Source organism: Lissotriton vulgaris, chromosome 10, assembly GCF_964263255.1.
Source record: "Lissotriton vulgaris chromosome 10, aLisVul1.2, whole genome shotgun sequence".
Classification (NCBI taxonomy): domain Eukaryota; kingdom Metazoa; phylum Chordata; class Amphibia; order Caudata; family Salamandridae; genus Lissotriton; species Lissotriton vulgaris.
Window position 1 is genome coordinate 878,400,968 of NC_141698.1, and position 19,868 is coordinate 878,420,835.

General features: G+C 43.3%; 1 protein-coding gene across 2 annotated transcripts in view; it reads left to right on the forward strand.

Moving 5' to 3' along the window:
- SRI (sorcin) overlaps window positions 1–19,868 on the forward strand; it is an 80,002-nt gene that overhangs the window by 28,244 nt on the left and 31,890 nt on the right. For both annotated transcript variants that reach the window (XM_086941834.1, XM_086941833.1), the window contains exon 2: window positions 9,979–10,059. In XM_086941834.1, the coding sequence (XP_086797960.1) occupies window positions 9,979–10,059 (81 nt within the window). The remainder of the gene's footprint in view (window positions 1–9,978; window positions 10,060–19,868) is intronic.

Consider the following 19,868-nt stretch of genomic DNA (forward strand, 5'->3'; position numbering starts at 1 on the left):
GTAAAGGCTTTGCAAGCATTTGGTAGAAAGTAACATTTTGGGAAGTTTTGCCAAGAACCACCTTTAAGAAACCCAAGACTGGGAAATGAGAGGCATTGTGGTCATTGTAGTCCAAGTATCGATGGATGAAGGAATGCTAGTACAAACATATGAAGGTGAACTAACCAGCATATTTTCAAAAAGACGTTAGTAATGACAATAGAAAAGCATATAGAAATTCTTTACCACCTTTACTGAAAGTAATAACTTGAAAACGAAAAAAACGGACTGCCTCCTTAACCCCTTCGCTGCGGCGGCTATTCCGCCGCAGCGCTAAGGGGGAGGCGGGGCCGCGCAACGCTCCCATGCTCCTGACGGAACCGTTCCATCACGGCCCGCGGGTGAGCTGTGCATGTGACGGAACCAGCACAGCCCACCCGAGGTTAGTGACGGAACGGTTCCGTCACGAGCATGGGAGGGGTTAATTAAGCAAATGGAGACTAGTCCTTCAATGTCTGAGTTACGTTTGAAAAAGCTAACAAACCCACCCTAGAACTGTACATATGATTAAGAGGTGCGTCGCCTCGAAACGCGTAATGCTGTTTTGCCTGGAGTAAATGATTTGGAAAGTACGCTGGTGTGGCATGTTTCACGCTACTGAAGGGTGCGCATGTGTTTGTTGGAATAGATGAGGTGTCTGACACACCTGAGACAGGCCCCAACTCGAGAGGTTGTGGCGCTTTTGCTTGTCGTGTTTCGTTTGTGTGTGTGTGTGTGTGTGTGTGTGTATGTGTATGTGTGTGTATATATTTCATATTCTCATCAGGCATCAGATTTTCACGTGGATGTTGTCGTCAGTGATATCACTAACTACATCGAGTGTTGTAATATGTGACGACATCAGCAGTACATTGCGGGTGCACGAGTTAGTTAGCTCAACTAAGTATAACGACTGAATTTCTTTCGTTTTGTATGAGTGAAATGCCCAACTAACTAACGCCCCTGAAACCTATGTTTTTTTCTGTGAGATTTTATTTTTTATATATATATATTACTTTTGCATAAAAACAAATCTGAGGGTTTTGCATTAGCCTGCCCTCAATAGAGCAGACTGACTGTACTCCTTTTTCACATTCTGGAAGCATCTTAACAGGGTGCAAGTAGGCCTACTAGATATCTGGTTTTTCTCTGAGTTGGATCCTTTATGCTCAGTTGTTAGCTGGGCAGCAGCCCAGTGCCCATCACCGCCAGTCTACTATTCCAGATGAATAGCAACACTTCCCTTGCCCTTGTATCAGACTACACTGTGGCTGCAAGTTCACTGAAGCAGCAGATTATGAAGCCTGCTCTCACTGGAAGCCTTGTGTGCCTGTCTCAGACCGGTCTGGAGACCAAGCCGGAGAGGGAAAAGGGTGGGATAGACCGAAGAGCTGTACTTGCTTGTTTATGGGCAGCAGCCATTGGTCTATTTTACACTTGCTGTATAACATAAAAATCTGTTTGCGGTTAGGCAATGATTACCTAAACGACCTGTGTTTGGAATGTAATTCGAAGCTGTCTTCTGTTGCACAGGTTCTGATGTGCATGATCAATATTGCAAATCCCATGCATGTATAGCTTGTGAAAATCTTTGTGAATTGATGAACATGTAAAACCTTATTGGCCTCCATTTGTTCCCGAAACCACTGGGTTTCGTTTAGACAGGACGGCCAGGAAGCATGAAAATTAGATGCCACTACTGCACCCAAAATTAAAGTGATTTAGTCCATCAGTCAGGGCTTGGACAAAGAGGGGCCACCTCCTCAAGACTACAAATTGTGGAGCCCAGTTGAGGGCCACTCTAATTTTAGGGACATCTGGGGTGTCTCCAAGAATCTCAAACTGAAGTTTAAAGGCTTCATTGACACTATTTGATATTGCTTCCCAGTTTTCTCAATGGCCTGGCCACAGCCTTCCACAGGGGAGGTTTGAAGTTTTGTCACTGTAGGGACGTGGTAACATTACATTTCTACATATCCCACTTTTAAATATTAGCCAGCCTATCTTGTGGGCTAAAAGATCTGAGTTTTTATTATTTAAAAGAATTGTTTTCCCTTGTCAAAAGGGTTATTTGTTCGGGCTGCAGGTTTAAGTGCAGTAGTCTGCCTACATTCATAGGCCTGTAGCCATGGTTTCCTTGGCACTCTAGTGGATGACTCAAACTAGTCAGTCCACAGATGAAATTTAGGTTCCTGTGCTACGTGTGTAGTTGCTACTCCAGATACTATGGCCTTACGGGAGAATTCTATATATGTCTATCCCGAATTTGACGACTTATGCATGTTTTAGGAATCTGTATTGTATAAGGAGGGAACAATCCAATTACGGATAAACCCCTTGCGGTGCAGCCACCGCACAAAAATCTCAAAGAAGAACAAGGAGAACCCTACTCGCATAGGAACCAGGGCATTAAATTATATCAAAGAACGGCTCCTGTGGTCTGATACTATAATATATCATTCAATGTGTAGCTAAATAGCAATTGCAGACAACAAAAAAGGGCTAACAGGGATGTAAAAAAAAGTTACAACAATTTGAGAGATTTCTCAATACTGTTTATATACTTCAAAACACAAATTGCAAAATTACACACTTGTATACAGCTTGTCACATTCATGTGAACACAAAAAAGAAAAAAAAGGTGCACAGTGTCCCAAGTGTACATGTGAACCAAAAAATTAAATACACAAACATACATTAAATGCAGGCACAGTGGTTTCTCATAGAATAACAATTAAAAAGGAAAATGACAAATATTGATAATGAATTATTTATAGTGTCTATATATAATCCTAGGCACTAATTTTTGGTTCAATTCCTTGTGGCGTCGCCGGCGTTTCGACCCTCACCTCAGAAATATGGGTCTCTTCAGGACCAGGCATTGGGGGACATCTGAATAATAACTTGTTCTCACACCATGCGTGATAAAAATTGAGAATGACTTACAGGTAGCCCAGCCGGGTACACTGTAGTGCTCAGAGAATCAAGGGGGTGATGCTCATCAAAGGTGATGTTTTCAATACGTACAGGACAATGCCTCACACCACAATACCAAAAGGAACTGCACTCAAAAAGCTCGCTGCCTCGTTTCTCTGGTGACTTTGAATTTTGTTTAATATTTTTGGAAGGCTTAATTTTGGACTGTTGACCATTTGAGTCATGTCTCCTGATGCGTTGCAAGCAGACTAGAAGTGGCGACCATCATTATGTTGGTTGCGGTTCAGTGCAACAGTCTCTCAGACACGCTGAGCCCATTCAGGGCAGTGGAAGAGTATAGAAGTGCTACAGCTGTGAGTCTGTGCCAAAGTCAAACTCTTCTGTGTCAATTTTATGCACCAGCACCCTTTTTCAAACATCTTGTAAGGCTAAGTAGTTTTTGAACCTTCAAAGATAAATCTGTCAAATCAACACACGTTTAAAAGTATGTTTATTTGATTTGGATATATGTAATTCAGTAGAGAGTGTCTATCTTGACCATTTCCCATCTCCACCTAGTGTCTCCATGTGCGAGTTAGATGTGGATTACTTGTGCTTACCCTTCAGGTGATTTCATATACACCACTTAACTGTAGGACCCCATTTAAGCATCAGTGAGATACGCTTCATCGGTGAATATCCCACACATTGATTTTCCTACCACTTTTTGAAATGCTCTTGCAGGAATCATACAAGTCAGTCCATGCCAGGAGAATTACTCTAGGCTCTTAAGATTTAATGCAAAAATAGGTTGGACAAACATGGACTGGTGTGGCCAAAGTTTGCTAGGATGAGTGAACAAAAAGATCGATCCTGTTAAACTCCATTTCCAACAGTAAAACCCATGATTTACCCTACAAGCATCTTTGGCATAAGCTACTATTTTTATTAAAATTATTATTTTACGTATCTATAGGTCCCCTAAACTGTTTCTTTGATACTATTTCCACTACTGTTAACTTGTGCAGTGAAACATACTTGAATTTCAACAATGATGCTGTGGCCAGGATATCCGCTTTCATGGTAATGATCCTCCCCCTAACTTCTGGGTACTCCATAACTTCTATTTACCTATGATATCGGTCTTGGTTTGAGGTCTGTTGGGTCCAACTTGGAAGAACTTTTAGCTAATACACAAAAAACGTTAGCTTATCATCAAAGATCAGACTGTCTCCTCTGGTTTCCTGCCCTTTGAAGGTGCTATTCTAATGACCACTAGCCTAAACAGCCAATTCACAAAGCTGTGCAATTTCAGCCACTATAGGCACTGTACCGGATGATTGGGAAGTGGGGGGTTATTCCCCTTTTGAAAACGTAAATTTGAACCCAGATCACCTTACCAACTGTCATCCTATCACTATACTGCCTTCCTTAGTAAGGCCCGTAAAAAGCTGCATTGACCCAGCTTCAAAGGTTTTGTGAAAGAATCCAACATTTTGGACCAATGGTGAAAGGGCTGGCATCCGAATTGTGGACTGAATCTATACTTCAGGCAATGGGATTAATAGGTCTGATTTGGGACATGGGAGATACTGTAGCTTGTTCATATTAGAAGCCTCGGCTGTATTTGATTCAGTGGACCTTGTCACTCTGAAATGTATGGCCGAGATTGGGATTAAAGATACAGTTATTACCTGGATGTGATCATGTTACCTAATAGCGTTTAAAGTTTTCTGGTATCCCTTTTTTTAGGTCGAGTTTACTCAAACTTATTGTCAACCCAAAAAATTCCTTAACTAACCGGCAGATTCGGCGGATTTTGGACAGTGCACGAGAGTCATGTGACTCCTTGTGGACGAGCATGCCCAGCCCTCCCACTGCCAGCAGCATTTCTCCACGGCTGCCAGGCCACATCAAAGGCTTCCCCAGCGTGCGCTCGGCCGGCCTCTGGTATTTCTCCTCCCCTAATTATTCACTTCACTTTGGCCGCCAGGCCCTGACTTACTCTCATTTCTCCTCCCACTAGCCCATTGCAGCCTGCCCAGCCATCTCTCCCTACCCCATAACCCTGCCCCCTCCACCTCTCGATATTGCTGCTTATTTTTTATTGCCGCAGCGTCACTTTTACAGCTGCGCGGCGCCAATGCTTGTTTATTGAGCTTTTGCTATTTAGGCCTGGTATTTTTATTTAATATTTTGATTTGAGCAGTCACCTCGGGGTTTCTCAGTGGCATCATAGACCACTTGAGTTTTTCTCTCCTTGTCCCTGATGACATTCAGAAAGCCGCAGAGAGAAACTTCCCTGTTATTCACAGTTACAATAACTACTTGTGCCAATCTGCGCATCAATACCATGGCACCCATACCTAGTTTTTTTACCCGCTCCGCCCCCTCCCCTGCCCGCTGTGTTGCATTTCTCCCCCCCTCCCCATCTCTGCTTTCCCTCAGTCTTGTTTACTCTATCACTCCTAGGTATGGAAAACCAGTGACAGTCACCCGGTCATAAGTAGGGAAGTGAGGGGCGCAGCAGGGAGAGCAGCTCGTCCATCCCTCTCGGTCTCAAGGGGTCTGTTAAAAACTTAGTAATGAGCCCTTAATGGTACGAATTTTAGCAATAATTAAAAGCTGCGGGTGGACACCAAGATTCGAGCCAGAGTCTTGCAGGTTGCACACAGACCTTAGAAGCAATGCCCATACACGAAAGCACGTGTGAAGTAGCGTAAATATAGCTGTAAAGCAAAACCACTCCCTACCCAAGCCGTATCAAGTGGATCTGCAATGTCCTCAAATGTCCTGCATTAATGCCGTAATTGCTCCCATTTACAATGATATTAAAAATTCTGACCCGCTCTGAAGTCGCGGTTGATCTATCCCATCTGCTTTTTATTCTCTTTAACTGCTGAATATATGAAATTATTTGATATTAATTTGACTGATTATATTGTTTTACAGACCTTTTGCTCTAACATCGATGATTTGTAAGAGGAGCGCTCGCTGCTCTTATTTGAGCATGACTTGCGCGCCACGACTTTAAATCTTAACAGGACCGACCAAGCCTCTCATCTTTCCAAGGTCTACTAATTGGTAATAAGTAACAGGTGCGATTTTCATCTCTTGGGAACAGCAAAACTGCGGGCACCCTGCCCCGCCCTTCCCCCACCCCCTCTCCTCTCCGCGCGCACACAAGCAGACACACTCTCTCTATACACGCCCAGGCACACAACACACACAATTCCTTGCTCCTTCATATACCTCAGCTATGTGCCTTACTTGCACCCCACAGACCCATTCACTACTGTTTTGCATGCCTGTGTTCTATTTGGATGCAATCTAAGGCGCTTCAACTTCCCCTGAAGGAAGTAAGCGCTATATAGATGCAATTACAGTCACAATAGAATCAGCAAGAACCCTTTGTCCCGCCCTCTCTACAGCCAAGGTGGCAACACAGCAAGCAGTCCAAGGGCAACTGCTTGCGTGCTCACAACAGAGGTGAATCCTTCACACGTTAATGGTGCTGTTTTTTACCATAAGAAAGCCAGGCCCGGGCTCATCTTACCTCTCCTAAGAGGCTTGTAAAGCAATTTAAGAGCGAGGAAATGATACAAGTACTGTTCGATCTTGAGAAAGGGGACATTCATGCTTAAGCTTGTTAGGAATTGCAGAATTGGCTGAAATTCCACATTGTCACCAACATGTGGAATAATAAAGCTCTTCCGGGTGTAATTTACATTCATCGTGACTGTGACTGCAATTTAGAGGAAAAAAAGCGGGGGTTGAAACAGAATGCTCTCGTATTCCTGTATATTTTATTTAGAAGCGGTTTCATAGCAGCAAAGTGGCATCATCATATTGTCATTCTTGTCACCTTTAGACAGTTTTAGTTTTTTTTAGGCCACAGAAGGCTGCACTCTGGCACGTGTAGTAAAAACATTTTAACACTGAAAACGCCAATCTTTCAAGGAGCTGCTAACTAAAAATACAGGGACTAGTTAATGGCAGTTTTCAGTCAAAACGGATTACACGTTTTGCAGGAACACAAGACATTTTCACTAGGTAAATCCAGAAAAAAATGTGTGCGTGGAAAAGCAGCCACGTATTTATGGAACACACTGTGGAAAGTTTTGTGCAGAATCGCCGATTGTCGTTCATATCTCAATTGCGAACATTACAAGAAAAAGCGCCTCACCGGTAAATCTTGGCAGATCAAATCTGCCAATAATTTTCGGGTAGAAACTTCCGTTTAAATACAGGGGCATACGGATTTTGGAGTGGTCATTGCCAAAAGCTGCATGTTATTTACAATTGTCAGTGAAACATTTTAATTGGGTGCTATTTATTGCTCCTGATAAATTCCCACTCTGCAGAGTCAGATTGTGTCTGCTGCTATAAAGATCGCGCCTTTGCCTCCACGTTCTTCTTCCTGGCTCTAGTCCTTATTACAAAATGTTAGATTTTTACGTTGCTGCGCACTCCTGCTCTCTAGAGATGTGGCCTAACGACCAGAGCTGCCATCTAAGTCATGTAAATACAAAACGTGTTGCATTCCATATGCCATAGGTTTCACATTCGCTAAAGTTATAACTATTGGCATTGTTAATGACAAAGCTATCAATTTAGCTATTTTAAAAACCATCAAATAAAATATTTGTCATTTACAAGACCAATAGCTCCAACTTTTCTAATGCGAGACCTATTGCATTTCCTTTGCGTTTTTTTTGCACTTACTTTTACTCAGCACCACCATTCAGGGGCACCACAGTATCAACCTGTGCAACCATTCAACAACTGGTTAAAATATGTTCTCTCAATGTCTCAAACTTTATTACAAATGTCACAAAAAGATGTTAATATTTCACATCTGTTCTTGGATTTTCGTCACAATAAAATACACTGAACACAATCTTCACAAACGTTATTTACAAAAGTTTAAGCTATTGCTATTATAAATTACAATAACTTTTATTTAAGTATTAATTATTTAAAAAAATTAAAAGCCATTGTTATTTGTAATAGCAATACATCTAACTCGTGTAAACACAACACATATTTCATTACAAATGCTATGTCACATTTGCGAAAGTTATAACTATTGGCATTGTAAATGACAAAGCTATTATTTTAGCTACTTTCTAAACCAACACAGAAATAAAAAAAATCATTTACAATACCAATAGCTCAATTTCATAATGCGAGACCTATTGCATTGCAAATGCTTGTCTTGTGAAAAGGCTGCCATTCACTGAAGTCCCTCCTCATCGCCACTGCTTTTCACCGTCCTTGTTCATCCTTTATTTGTGCTTATAACTCTGTTACGCTGATGATACTCTGATCACTATCAGACTTATGTAGCCCTGAAACCGGCATCTAGTTTGAAGGCCAATCTGACCTTTATACAACCGTGATCATAAGATCAGCCTTTGGACAGTGCACTGTGCCCTTCTGATCTGGGATCCTTTGGAGCTGCAGCTCAGCTACAAAAGCCAGGATGCTAGCTTCACTTTTGTTCAAGATTCCTTCTCAGCAGTACATATTAATGCTCATCTGCATACTGTTTGACTCGCCTTAAGGAAGATGCTCCATTTTCTGCCATCTGACAATCATTCCAATTTCATGTCTGCCATGATTTTGTCTCGGCTAGACTACTGTAACTGCATCCTGTCATTTGCTTAGCAAACTGCAATGAATCCAGACCCAAGCCCTGCAGCTACTTGTTAGGTGCAAAAAGCATACTTTACTATCCCTGTTACTGAAATATTAGGATACAAGCCAGGTTCCTACTATATTGGGGAGTGCCGCTGGCTCAAATGTGCATTAGTGCAGGCCATTAAGGCCAAGGATGTAGGGCTAACCCGAACCATTAGGTTGGCTTATAACAGTTTGACTAAAACCAAAAGGGCGTGAAAAGCCTAAAAGTGGCATGACCTTGGGGAAGCAGCATTATATAATGATTCTAATACCTTTTGGTCCCTTGTTTCCAAGGCTGGCAATTCTGCTGCCCTGGAACCTAATAACTGTTGGTTTCTCCTCCGGATTGGTTTGACCATTTTAAGAACTTATATTATGATAGCAATTCGGAATTCCCTATTGACTGTTCTGAGACTCTTCCCTCTTGGAATAGTACTAGGACTATGTTTGATTTTCAGTCATATTTGCTTACTTCAAAGGCACTACACGTGGTGGGCTGCTGGCGGACGGTGTTCCTTCTGACCTTTTTAGGTCGAGCTTAAGCGCGAATGCACAGTCTGCAAGACCAGCTGTAATAAGAAACCAGCATTGGTATAGCCAATAGGTCCTGCTTTTGGTTATGCAGCATATTATCCTTAGTGCAACAACATCGACTTTTGCATGGCTAAAAACGTATAAGGTCCCAAAGGAGAGACCTATTGGCTATGCCAATGCTTGTTTATATTGTGGAGGGCACTTAAATGTATCCATATTCCTCCATAAGACAAAGTTGACATTTATGGTAGTATTGTCAGTCATTTAATTTAAAGTTTACTTACTTCAGTTGTGATTTGGGGCTTACTGTAGCATCTGCAGACTTTCATAGCAGTATTTTTTCTGAAAATGGTACGGGGGGGTTACAATTACTTGGGCCGTCTACATGATTGAAAATTTTACTCATTTGCCAAAAATCATGGCATAACATTTTCTTGCTTCTGTAGTGTTTAAATGTGAATTCAGAATCTTATTTTCAACTACTAAAATATGGAAGAATTTATACGTTTTAAGAAGAATTATCACAAACCGATCTGATCTTTTTGTGACTCCATCCTAAAGTATTGTTCAGAGCTTTACTTTAACTGTGCATGTGTGTTATACAGTAGTAACCTTTCTATTTTGGTTTTGGAGGCCAGCAAGTTGTACTAGTTTCAAACTGATGTGCTTCCTGTTATTAAAAAAAATGTTTTTGTCCCATACACCTTTAATTAGCTACGGCTTTATTGACTGAATGGTGCTTTTAGTGATTGATGTTGTGCAAGATGGATGCTTATAAAAGGTGCAGGTGTTCTTATGGTGGTTGTTCTTCATTCCTCCCTGTAGTATGGTGGTGCTCCGGGAGGACCTCAATACGGTCAGCCTCAAGATCCCATGTATCAATATTTTGCTGCTGTCTCTGGTCAGGTGAGTTGAAATGTTGAAATAAATGTTTGTGTGAAAAATGAGCCCACGGTTCTGATTGCTTTTATATTAAACTATTATCGGCACCGCTGTTTTGTTAACCAAAATATCGACTCACTTTAGCATAAATAGCGTACTCTGTCCGAGTTTTTAAAATTAAATTCTCCTCCTAACATTTGTGATTCAGCCTCCCTACCATACAAAATATGTCACATTTTCATTTTCGAGTCCGTTTGCTTTGCAGCTTCAGCAGTTTGTGGTGTTTCTGTGCTGAAAGGAATGGGCTTTGCCTGCCAGTGCTGCTGGCCATGTCTCCCGCAGGGCGATATTGCACAGCATCGTATTGTTGCTCTTGCGCAAGAAAGTTTAGGCAGTTCATTCCAAAAAGCTTACCATTGGTACCGAGAACTCCGCCCCTTTTTATTGCCTTACACCATCCGGAGCGGGTGGGATAAGGCCATGGGTCGGCAAGTAGGGCAGTGCCTTTTTTTTTTTTGTGGTCTGCGTTCTGTTCGGTAGTTGAAGACCACTGTAGCAGTGGTCGACGCAGTCAGAGCTTTCTCTCCAGCGGTGTGTGTGGCAAAGTGAGCAGAGGGTGATTCTCGGTCTTGGAAGGGGCTACACCTCTAACCCCAGGCTAAGGAGAGCCGTGGGACCCTGTGTTTTTCTCTGTGCTGTCCTCTGAGGCATAGAGCTTCTTCTAACGCAATCGCCATGTCACGGACCTCGCTATGCTTCTAGCTGACTGCTGGCGGCTATGCTAAGGTGCCTAGTGACCTCTGAAAACTAAGTTAACCTGTAACCCTGTCTGCTTATGCAAGCACTTGTGACCCCACCCACCCCCCAAATTACCTCTCTGGCTTCCCTGTCGTGAGACAATGCACTACACCGACTAATCTTGTGTCGGTCAAAGGCTGGTTAGTGGAACTGTCTACTGAGTATGCCTGTCACTTCTGGTGTTCCAGGGTGGGTTGAAACTTTTCCAGTGTGCTGGCTGTTTTAGGCCTTCAATGAGGGTCTTGATGCCATACAATGGGTCTTAAAAATGTATCGCCGCTGGGTCCGCAACAGTGTTGAAACATTTTGCTTATGTGTGATGGCTGCAGCGTTGGTTGGTATACACCCTGCCTCCAACATCTCCCTTATTTATTTTATTTATTTATTCAAAGTTTTATATAGCGCGAACAAGATCCTTACAGATATCAGAGCGCTTCACAATGACAGGGTAGGGGCAGCAGGAATGAACAGAGGTAATGGGAGCAATGTAGTAGTCACTAACATGAAAGGATAATAATAAAATACATAAAATATATCAATATACAGTCAGGTGAACAGGTAATAAAACGGCACAAGTCATTGATCCCAATTACAGAGGTGTTCAGGTACACCTTGGGTGTGTGGCAGGCTTATACCAGTGTTTTAGTATAGAGAGCGCACTGAGTGAGGGCATCGGGAGGGTGAATCAGTGACCCAATGTGTCTCATATATTGGTCGGTAGGAAGAAAGTAGCGTAGTAGTGTCACCATCAAGTAGAGGTATAGTGCCAAAGGTCAAGGTGAGCATTGATACAAGGCAATGTAGAGTCTCTGATCCACCACCTATAAGGTTCAGGAGATCTTGGCCAGAAGGATGGTTTTCACCTCTTTCTTGAAGAGTGCAGCGGAGGAGATACGCCTAGTTTCAGGCGGGAGCGCATTCCAGATCCTAGGTGCCATTCCTGAGAAGGAGCGCTTGTAGGTTTTCTCTTTCCTGAACCTACGGGGTTTCAGGAGTAGATTTTTTGAGCTTCTATTGGACCTCGAACCTCCTGATATGGACAATTTTTGAGCGAGGTAGTTGGGTGCATTGTGGTGCACGGCCGCGTGTGTCATAACTGCAATTTTTAGTTGTATTCTGGCTTCAAAAGGCAGCCATTTTAGGGACTTTAAATCTGGGGAAATATGCAAATGTTTTCTTGAGCCAGTAATGAGTCTTGCGGCAGCGTTCAGGGAGGCTCTTAAGGGTGCTGTTGTGGATAGCGGGAGTCCGCTGAGGGTCACAATTCCGTAGTCGATTCGAGGGATGACTAACGCTTGTACAGCAGTTTGGAAGTCTTCAGTCGGGAGGAAGGGTTTGATTTTCCTCAGTGTGTTGATTTGGAAATTAGCTGCTTTTGTGGCTTTGCTGATGTGTTGCTGCATGTTGAGCTTGGCGTCCAGTGTGATGCCTAGGGATTTCGCTGAGTCCACGATGGTGGGTTGGACATTGAGTGCTGTTAGGTTGTTGAGCCATGTTTGGGTGGTGGAAATTTTCGCCGGGGGTGAGATGAGAAGGAACTCAGTTTTCAGAGCATTTAGTTTGAGGTGATTATCGGCTAGCCAAGATTGAGTGTTAATAAGCGTGGAATTCAGATGTTTGATATCTTCCGGAGATTGAAGCTTTAGGTACAGTTGTGTCCTCGGCGTACATATGGAATTGGACATTAGAAGCTTGGAGCAAGGTGGCAAGCGGTTCCATGACGAGGTTGAACAAAGTGGGGGAGAGGGAGGATCCTTGTGGAACACCTAGATCTGCAGGCACAGGTGAAGATAGCACATTATCGATCTTGAACTTCTGAGACCGGTTGTGTAGGAAGGATGAAAACCATTTGAGAACCGTTCCCGATAGACCCATTCTAGTGCTTAGCAGCTCCAGCAGGTTCTCGTGTTTGACCGTGTCAAATGCTGACGAGAGGTCAAGAAGGATGAGGAGACAGGACTCATTGCGATCAAGAATTTGGAGGGCGTCATCAATTATGTGTGTCATAGCTGTTTCCGTGCTATGTTTCGCTCGGAATCCTGATTGATGAGAATTGAGGAGGTCAAATTGGTCAATGTGTCTTGTTAGTTGGAGTTGGACACATTTCTCCAGCAGTTTGGCCAGGGTGGGGATATTGGTGATGGGTCGGTAATTGTTTAGGTCAGTCGGATCAGCTGTAGGTTTCTTGAGTATAGGTGTGACTTGCCCCACCTTGAGGGAGTCCGGAATGAGGCCTTGTTGCAGGGAGCAGTTGATGATTTTGGTCCAGAGAGGGAGGAGCAAGGGGATGAAGTCTTTTACAGCATTAGCAGGTAGAGGGTCTGTGTGGTGGTTAGAGGGCTTCAAGGTGCAGAGCAGTTTGTGTATTGTTTCTTCCGAGTAGGTATCGAAGTACTGCCAGGAAACCATGTTTTTAGGTTGAGTGTTAGCCATTCTTGTGTGGTTGGGGAATCGGCTTACATCCATGATGAGGTCATTTCATATGTTGTCAGTCTTTAGCTTAAAGAAAGCAGAGAAGTCTTCACAGTGTGGGGTGTCGCTTGTTGTGCTACTTGATTGTAGGGGTTGTGCCTTTGTTTGGGTTTTGATTAGTTCGAAGAGTTTTCTTGGCCTGTTTTTTGCTTGGTCCAATTGGCGGCTGAAGAAGTCCAATTTTGTTCGCTTTATTTTCCTGAAGTAGGCATTTCTCTTGTTTTTGAGCCTTTTGAGGTGCAGTGCTGAGGGGTCCCCTCTCCAGGTGCGCTCTGCCATTCGCATCGAACGCCTGTCGTCATTGAGTCTGTCGTCATACCAGGGGTTGGAAGTTTTGGTGGAGACTCTCTTCAGTTGCAGTGGGGCGACTTCATTGACTAATGTATTTATAGATTCAAGGTAGTGGTCAGTCAGTGATTGAACATCTGAGGCACCTGAAGGGGGAAGGAGGAGATTGCCGATGTGGGGAGGCAGAGTAGAGGCGTTGAGATTCTTCATGTCCCTTTTCCATGTTTTGGATTTGATTGGTTGAGTCGGGTTAGGTTTAACTTTTTCATTAATAAAGAATGTGATAATGTGGTGATCTGACCAGCCTTCCATTCCTTTCCTAAAAAAACCCTCCCCCCTCAAGCCCTAGCCTTTGGTTCAGAGCGGCTGACTGTCCCATCTTAGGGAGGAGTGCCTTGCACTACAATTTGTGTCACACCAGTTTGTTGCCGTCCAGTTTGCTGCAGCTGCACTCGGATGAGCCATCTTGTTTTGCAAACCTCTTGTGCTCATGAGAGCTGCCATCTTACTTTTGGGGAAACTCAAGCGCCATCTTGAGTTCGGTTTGCACTTTAATGAGATTGTAGGTTACATGATATTTAACACGACTGCTACAGTACTGATATAAATAAAAATAAATCAGTTGCGGTTGACGGTAAATCTATTCTTCACTGAGTAGGGACCAGTTATATTTTCCTTGTTTTGCCAGGCCTCTCCTCCGGCATTGCCAATTTGGCATTTAAAGGACTAGCCTGATTGTGGTGTATTCGTTCACAAATTGGATCGTGCAAATTGCTAAAGATATGGAATGCATATCTGCTTATGGCACTCTTCAATCTGATTGGTAGAAGCATTCTAAATAGCACAACAAGTTAGAGGTAAGCAAAGAGGCGATGAAGGTGAAAAATTATTTTGATTGGCAAAATGCAAATTTTGTTTCCACCAAAACACGAACGGGCCCTTCAGCCATCAATTTCACTTGTGGCTTCATACCACCTTACTGTGTAGGTGTACCTTCGCTGGGGGATTGCTCGGGCTACTACCAGATTCTAAAATTATTGGACCAGCACCATGGTGTGCTTAGTAAAAAAAATACAGGATGGCCTCGCACACCTCCCAGGTGTCAGCCTTCATAATCTTCCATCCCATGTTCGCCCAAAGTCTAGGACCCCGGTTAAAGCCACAGCAGGGCTGAAACATGTTTACCTAGTAGACCAGTAGCACCATGAACGGGCTATACATTTCCTATATCTTGTGCTTTTAATCATCCCTCCATCACCAATGAATAAAGATTGCACAATTAACCGGTAGTGTGGTAGGGGTCTTTACTTGGAAACCCCTCCCCATCTAACTCTTTCAACTTCGTTTCCTACTAACAGTGGTATTACAGCCCAGAATAAGGGCTCGTCCGCCATTTGAGGATTCATTGGTGAACTTGGGATGAAGCCTGACACCTGGGAGGTGTGAGGTGGAAACCATATTATAACGGGAGAGTAGGAACGTTGGTCCTGTGGACCCCAGAGGGCAAAAAAGTTGCTCCCACTCCCTCCGACCCATCAAGAATTGGGTCATGTGTGATGTACAAAATGCAAATTTCTCCTAAACGGCATTGGAGGTTTCTTTTCACCACTGTCCTCGTTGTCGTGTTACACACAAGGTCTGTAAATTGTATGTTTTTAAGGTGCCTCATTCTGTCCGAGTTTCTGTTGCACGTAACCATCAATGGATTAGAGGTATGATATGAGTTAGGTAGTTTCCATGAGTAGTCCCTGATCTATAAAGAAAAGAAAAACGAAAAACTAAGAAAAATTGTCTTTAGATACAATTCAAAAAGACACTAGAAGCCTTAAGTACTCAGTAACAGAGGTGCAAAAATAATTATTTTTGTTCCTTTTCAGGTCACCCCACTGATGACCTACTATCCTACATCTTGATCTAGTCTTTCAGACCCCCCCCCCCCTTTTTAGGTATCGGCTAGAGTAGGCTGCACACATGTGCAGTCTCGCTGGCGAGATGTAATGTCTCGGAGTAGTGAGGTTAAGCCCCGCCCCTCTTCTCCATTGGCTGGCCTCCTAAACGGCGGCCAGCCATTGGAGCAGAGGTCCCAGTGACTACATTCTCTCGATCTAAGCCCCGTCCTTTTTGGATTGGGGGGTGTGTTTTTTTAGTTTTTCTCACCTCTTCTCCATTGGCTGGAATGTAAACAGTCAAAAACACACCCGTTGTTTCCATTCCAGCCAATGGAGGAGAGGAGAAAAAACTAAAAAACAGCCACCCCAATCCAAAAAAGACTGGGCTTAGTGACAAATGGCGAGTGCTTTGTTCTTTGCGTAAAGAGCCTGTCTGCATCTATTGTACTCACTTGAGGGGCACCCCTGGTGTATTGCTTGTTTTAATCGGAATTCTGGGCCAAGTAAAAGTTTATAATGACCAGCATTGAATCTCTAAAGTATTGTGTGCAATGCTTGTTTGCAGTGAATTACGAAGACTTTACAAGTTAATTCTGTAGTAGAGGGTATGTTAAGACTGGGACTGCTCAGGGCTCTGACAGGAATTGCCTAATGCCTGTAACACCGGGATTTTATTACATTTATGTATGCTTGTCATTGGTAGGTTGCCACAGCTGCTTTTAGGGAGGGCCTAGAGAGAGGTGCTATCATAAATAGAAAAGTGGCAATTTGACTATTACAAATTGGGTAATTTGAACCTGAAACTCAGAGGGTTGCTATTCTTTCCTCTGGTAGGAATCGGGTAATGTCAGTAAGCACAAAAATCAGGTCTACCAAAGGCAAATGCTGAAGGCCCGATCGCATTGCAGAATGGTTTTTTTCAGCATATTTGAAAGAATTTATAATTTGAACCTGTTAAGACTGTATTTAGACACCTAATGCTAAAGAGGGCTGGAAATGTATCTTCTGTCGGGATTTGGGTAGCGCTAGAATTGAGTCCAGCCGCTATCATTGAATCGCCAAAGTTGTGTGTTGGGTTGCAGTTATTACAAATTAGATACAAACGCATTCCAGTTTAGAATTGGATGTGAAGACCTGATTGTCTGAGGTTGGTTGCTGTTGTATGCCCCAGCAAGAATGTGGTAATGTCTTTCTAAAAATGCATTGTATTCCAAATGATAAGCATGGAATCTCAAATTATTATTTGCAAGGTTTTGTTTCATTGAAGTACCCCAGTAGAAAAATGTGACCTTCGGTCTCCAAGGTGCTCTCAGTCTGGACCCTTAACTTAAAATGATGTTTAACAGGTGTGATCACTTCTTGTTTTGTTGACATGCAGAGGTGTCAGTCCTGTGGATGATCTGTGACTTATTTGTGACCAGCCCAAAGTAAAAAGAGGAAACCCCTGGTTCTATAACATTGATCTGCCTGTGATGAGAAACCCAGGATACATTGTGCCATGCTGGCACCTTAAGTGCACCAGCTGTAACTGGGGATGGCATACATTGGGCACACTTGCAATCCACTGGGGGAGTGACTACAGGAGTGGTCCCATAGATCATTCCATGAGGGGGAGTCCGACCAACCCAACTACTCAGTTGGGTCACTCTGAAATAATCAAGTTAAAAATCATCCCACACAAGGAATGTTGGGGACTGGATCACATTGAGCTGTCCAGGAAGAGGGTTAGTCTTACCATCGGGGATATTGAATTCCTATAGCCCGACACCCAGGACATATTGTTTAGGGTCACGGGTAATGTTTTCATGTGCATTTTGTCCTTGGGACAAGTAGGCTCAACCCCTACAGCACAAACAGTTTGGCTGCCAGTTTACAGTAACACATTATGGATCAGGAAAGGATATTGTTTGCAGTTAAAGTAACATTTGTATACATGTGTTAATGCTGTTCAGACTTGTATTTATGGTTCATTAATGCAAAGTCTTTATTAGGGTGAGTGCTCTAAGTAAACATTGTTAGCTCCGACTGCACTATTGACAGTGGTTCCAGTATAAAAATATGTACGCACAATTTAATGGTTTAGCAATATGAGGCTATGCATAATGCTCCCAGAATGTTTGCTGATAATTACAAATATTTGCAGACGCTTGAAGGCAAGATGGAGGATTCATTATGTATGCTAGTATTCCCAAAAATAATTATAATGGAAATAGGTGTAACCAGTTGCAATAAGATTTATAGGAAACATAAAAATAAACAAGCTTTGGAAAATAAATAGTTCTCAAATTGGTGGTCAGCTTTTTGTTTTTTTCAGTGTGACTTGTGTTGGCATTGCTTTTGTAAAGCCTTATTGGTGTGGTAGCTGCTGGGCCCTCACCATTATAACAAACATTGGCAAAAGCAAAAATAGTTTTCGGTCTCCAAAAGCGCATTGCCACATTAGTTTCTCGCACTGAACAAAACTCCTTTGTGTGCCAATATGCTCCTTGTTAAAGAGCAGAAAGCTGTTACAGTGAAGCCAGCTGATAGACTGAGAGAGGCACAGAATTGTAACACCAGACCTAATTAGGGGCCCAATTATTAAAGAGTCTCAAAAGTGCACTCATGGCATATGTCCTTGCGTTCAGTGCAGATATACAGCTTACATGAATTTACAGAAGTAGGCCAAGAAGTTGTACTCCTAGAAAAATTTTGTGGACTGCTTTTTAGCATGAACAAATGTACATGTGCAGATTTGCTCATGCAAAAGTTCAAGTGGCAAGTTCACTTTACTCTAACCACTTTATTTCCCTAACCCTGGAAGAAGTTTTAAGTCTGCCATTGTTAGGAGTAAATTTCCTACTTTTCTCAGTATGGGAAAAGATTAGAGAAGAGTTGGTAAACCCACAAGTTAGTAGGTTTGCACAGACTCAAAGTGGCATTCCAACCTTGAAACTATTGCTTACCTCTATCTTCAGCCCCTGTATGTAGATCTGCAGAAACGCTGCAACATAAGGAAATTGCTAGTATTCAAACCCTACTATATGAGCCCTGGCATAATTATTAAGTCTATATCGGAGCTCTTATAGAGTGCTGGCATAATTTGTTGCCGCATTACGTGGCACCAAAGGGACAAGTGGATTTTGTTACAGGACAAGTAGATTTATGAACCAACTTTCCCCATGGACAAGCAGATACTTTATAAAATTCCGCACCCATGTACCATGCAGAAGGTTATGAAGCAGTCTGGGGTTTGGCTTCATTAGACAGTGTCTCCCGAGTAGACCACCTAGTATGAACTTTATATCCGATGTGGTTTCAAATTGCAGTGGCAATTTTCCTACTTGCTATGCATGCGGCCATATAGGGGTAGGATTTACTTTCATATGATGGAGCTAGCATGAGTGGAGGTGGGGGGGGGGGTTAATGAAGGGTCTCAGAAGGTGCCATCCCGAGGCTTGGTGGAGTTAGAAGGCGATCCTAACGCTTTACACCATTGCAAAGGCCTCCATATGGTAAATCTTGGAGCCAAAAGGAAATTCCTCAAGTCACTGGGAGTCCTTACGGCAGACCGAGATGATGCAACTACAAATATTTAATCCCTCAAGGGACAGTTGAAATCCTGACAGACTGCTGAGGCTAGCCATGGTCTCGATCTGACTTGTGAGGAGCAAGATGAAAAGAACAGGAAGGCAACTCCTGATATGGCATGGAGCTCTAGAGAATTGAAGTGCATTGATTCTGACACCACAGGACAGCTTCAGCTTCCTTTTTAGGTCTCGCCTGTCGATGCGCATGCGCATCGAGCAAGCGAGACTATAGCGAGTTATCCACTCTTTATCCACACTGCAAGGAATCGTGGCGATTCCTTGCAGTGCACGATAAATTTAAGGTCAATGCGCATGCGCATTAAGCTTATGCGCATGCGCATTGACCTTAAAAGTCACATGCGCGTGCACGTCCGTCGTGTTTTACCCCCTCCGCCCCCTCCCGCCGTGTCGCATTTCTCCTCCCCCTCCCCTCTCTTCCTTCCGTCTTCCTGCCGTGTCACCTCTCCCCTCTCCGCCCCCTCCCCTGCCCGCCCCCTCCCGCCGTGTCGCATTTCTCCTCCCCCTCCCCTCTCTTCCTTCCGTCTTCCTGCCGTGTTGCACCTCGCCTGCACGTTTTCGGCAAGGAACTTTGCCAGCGCTTGTTTTTAACGATACTGAGGTACGTCACTAATAGGTATGGCTTTTTGACTGATTCATAAAAAGCCTTCTCACGTCACTGCTGCACATTCAGCTTCGCCTCTAAGCAGATATGACAAAGGCATAGATTAATGCCGTCTGGTCTGTCAGGGGATTATACTGGAATCAAACGGAGGGGCCCCTCTGCACTACTGAATTCAGCTCCACACTGCACAGCAAA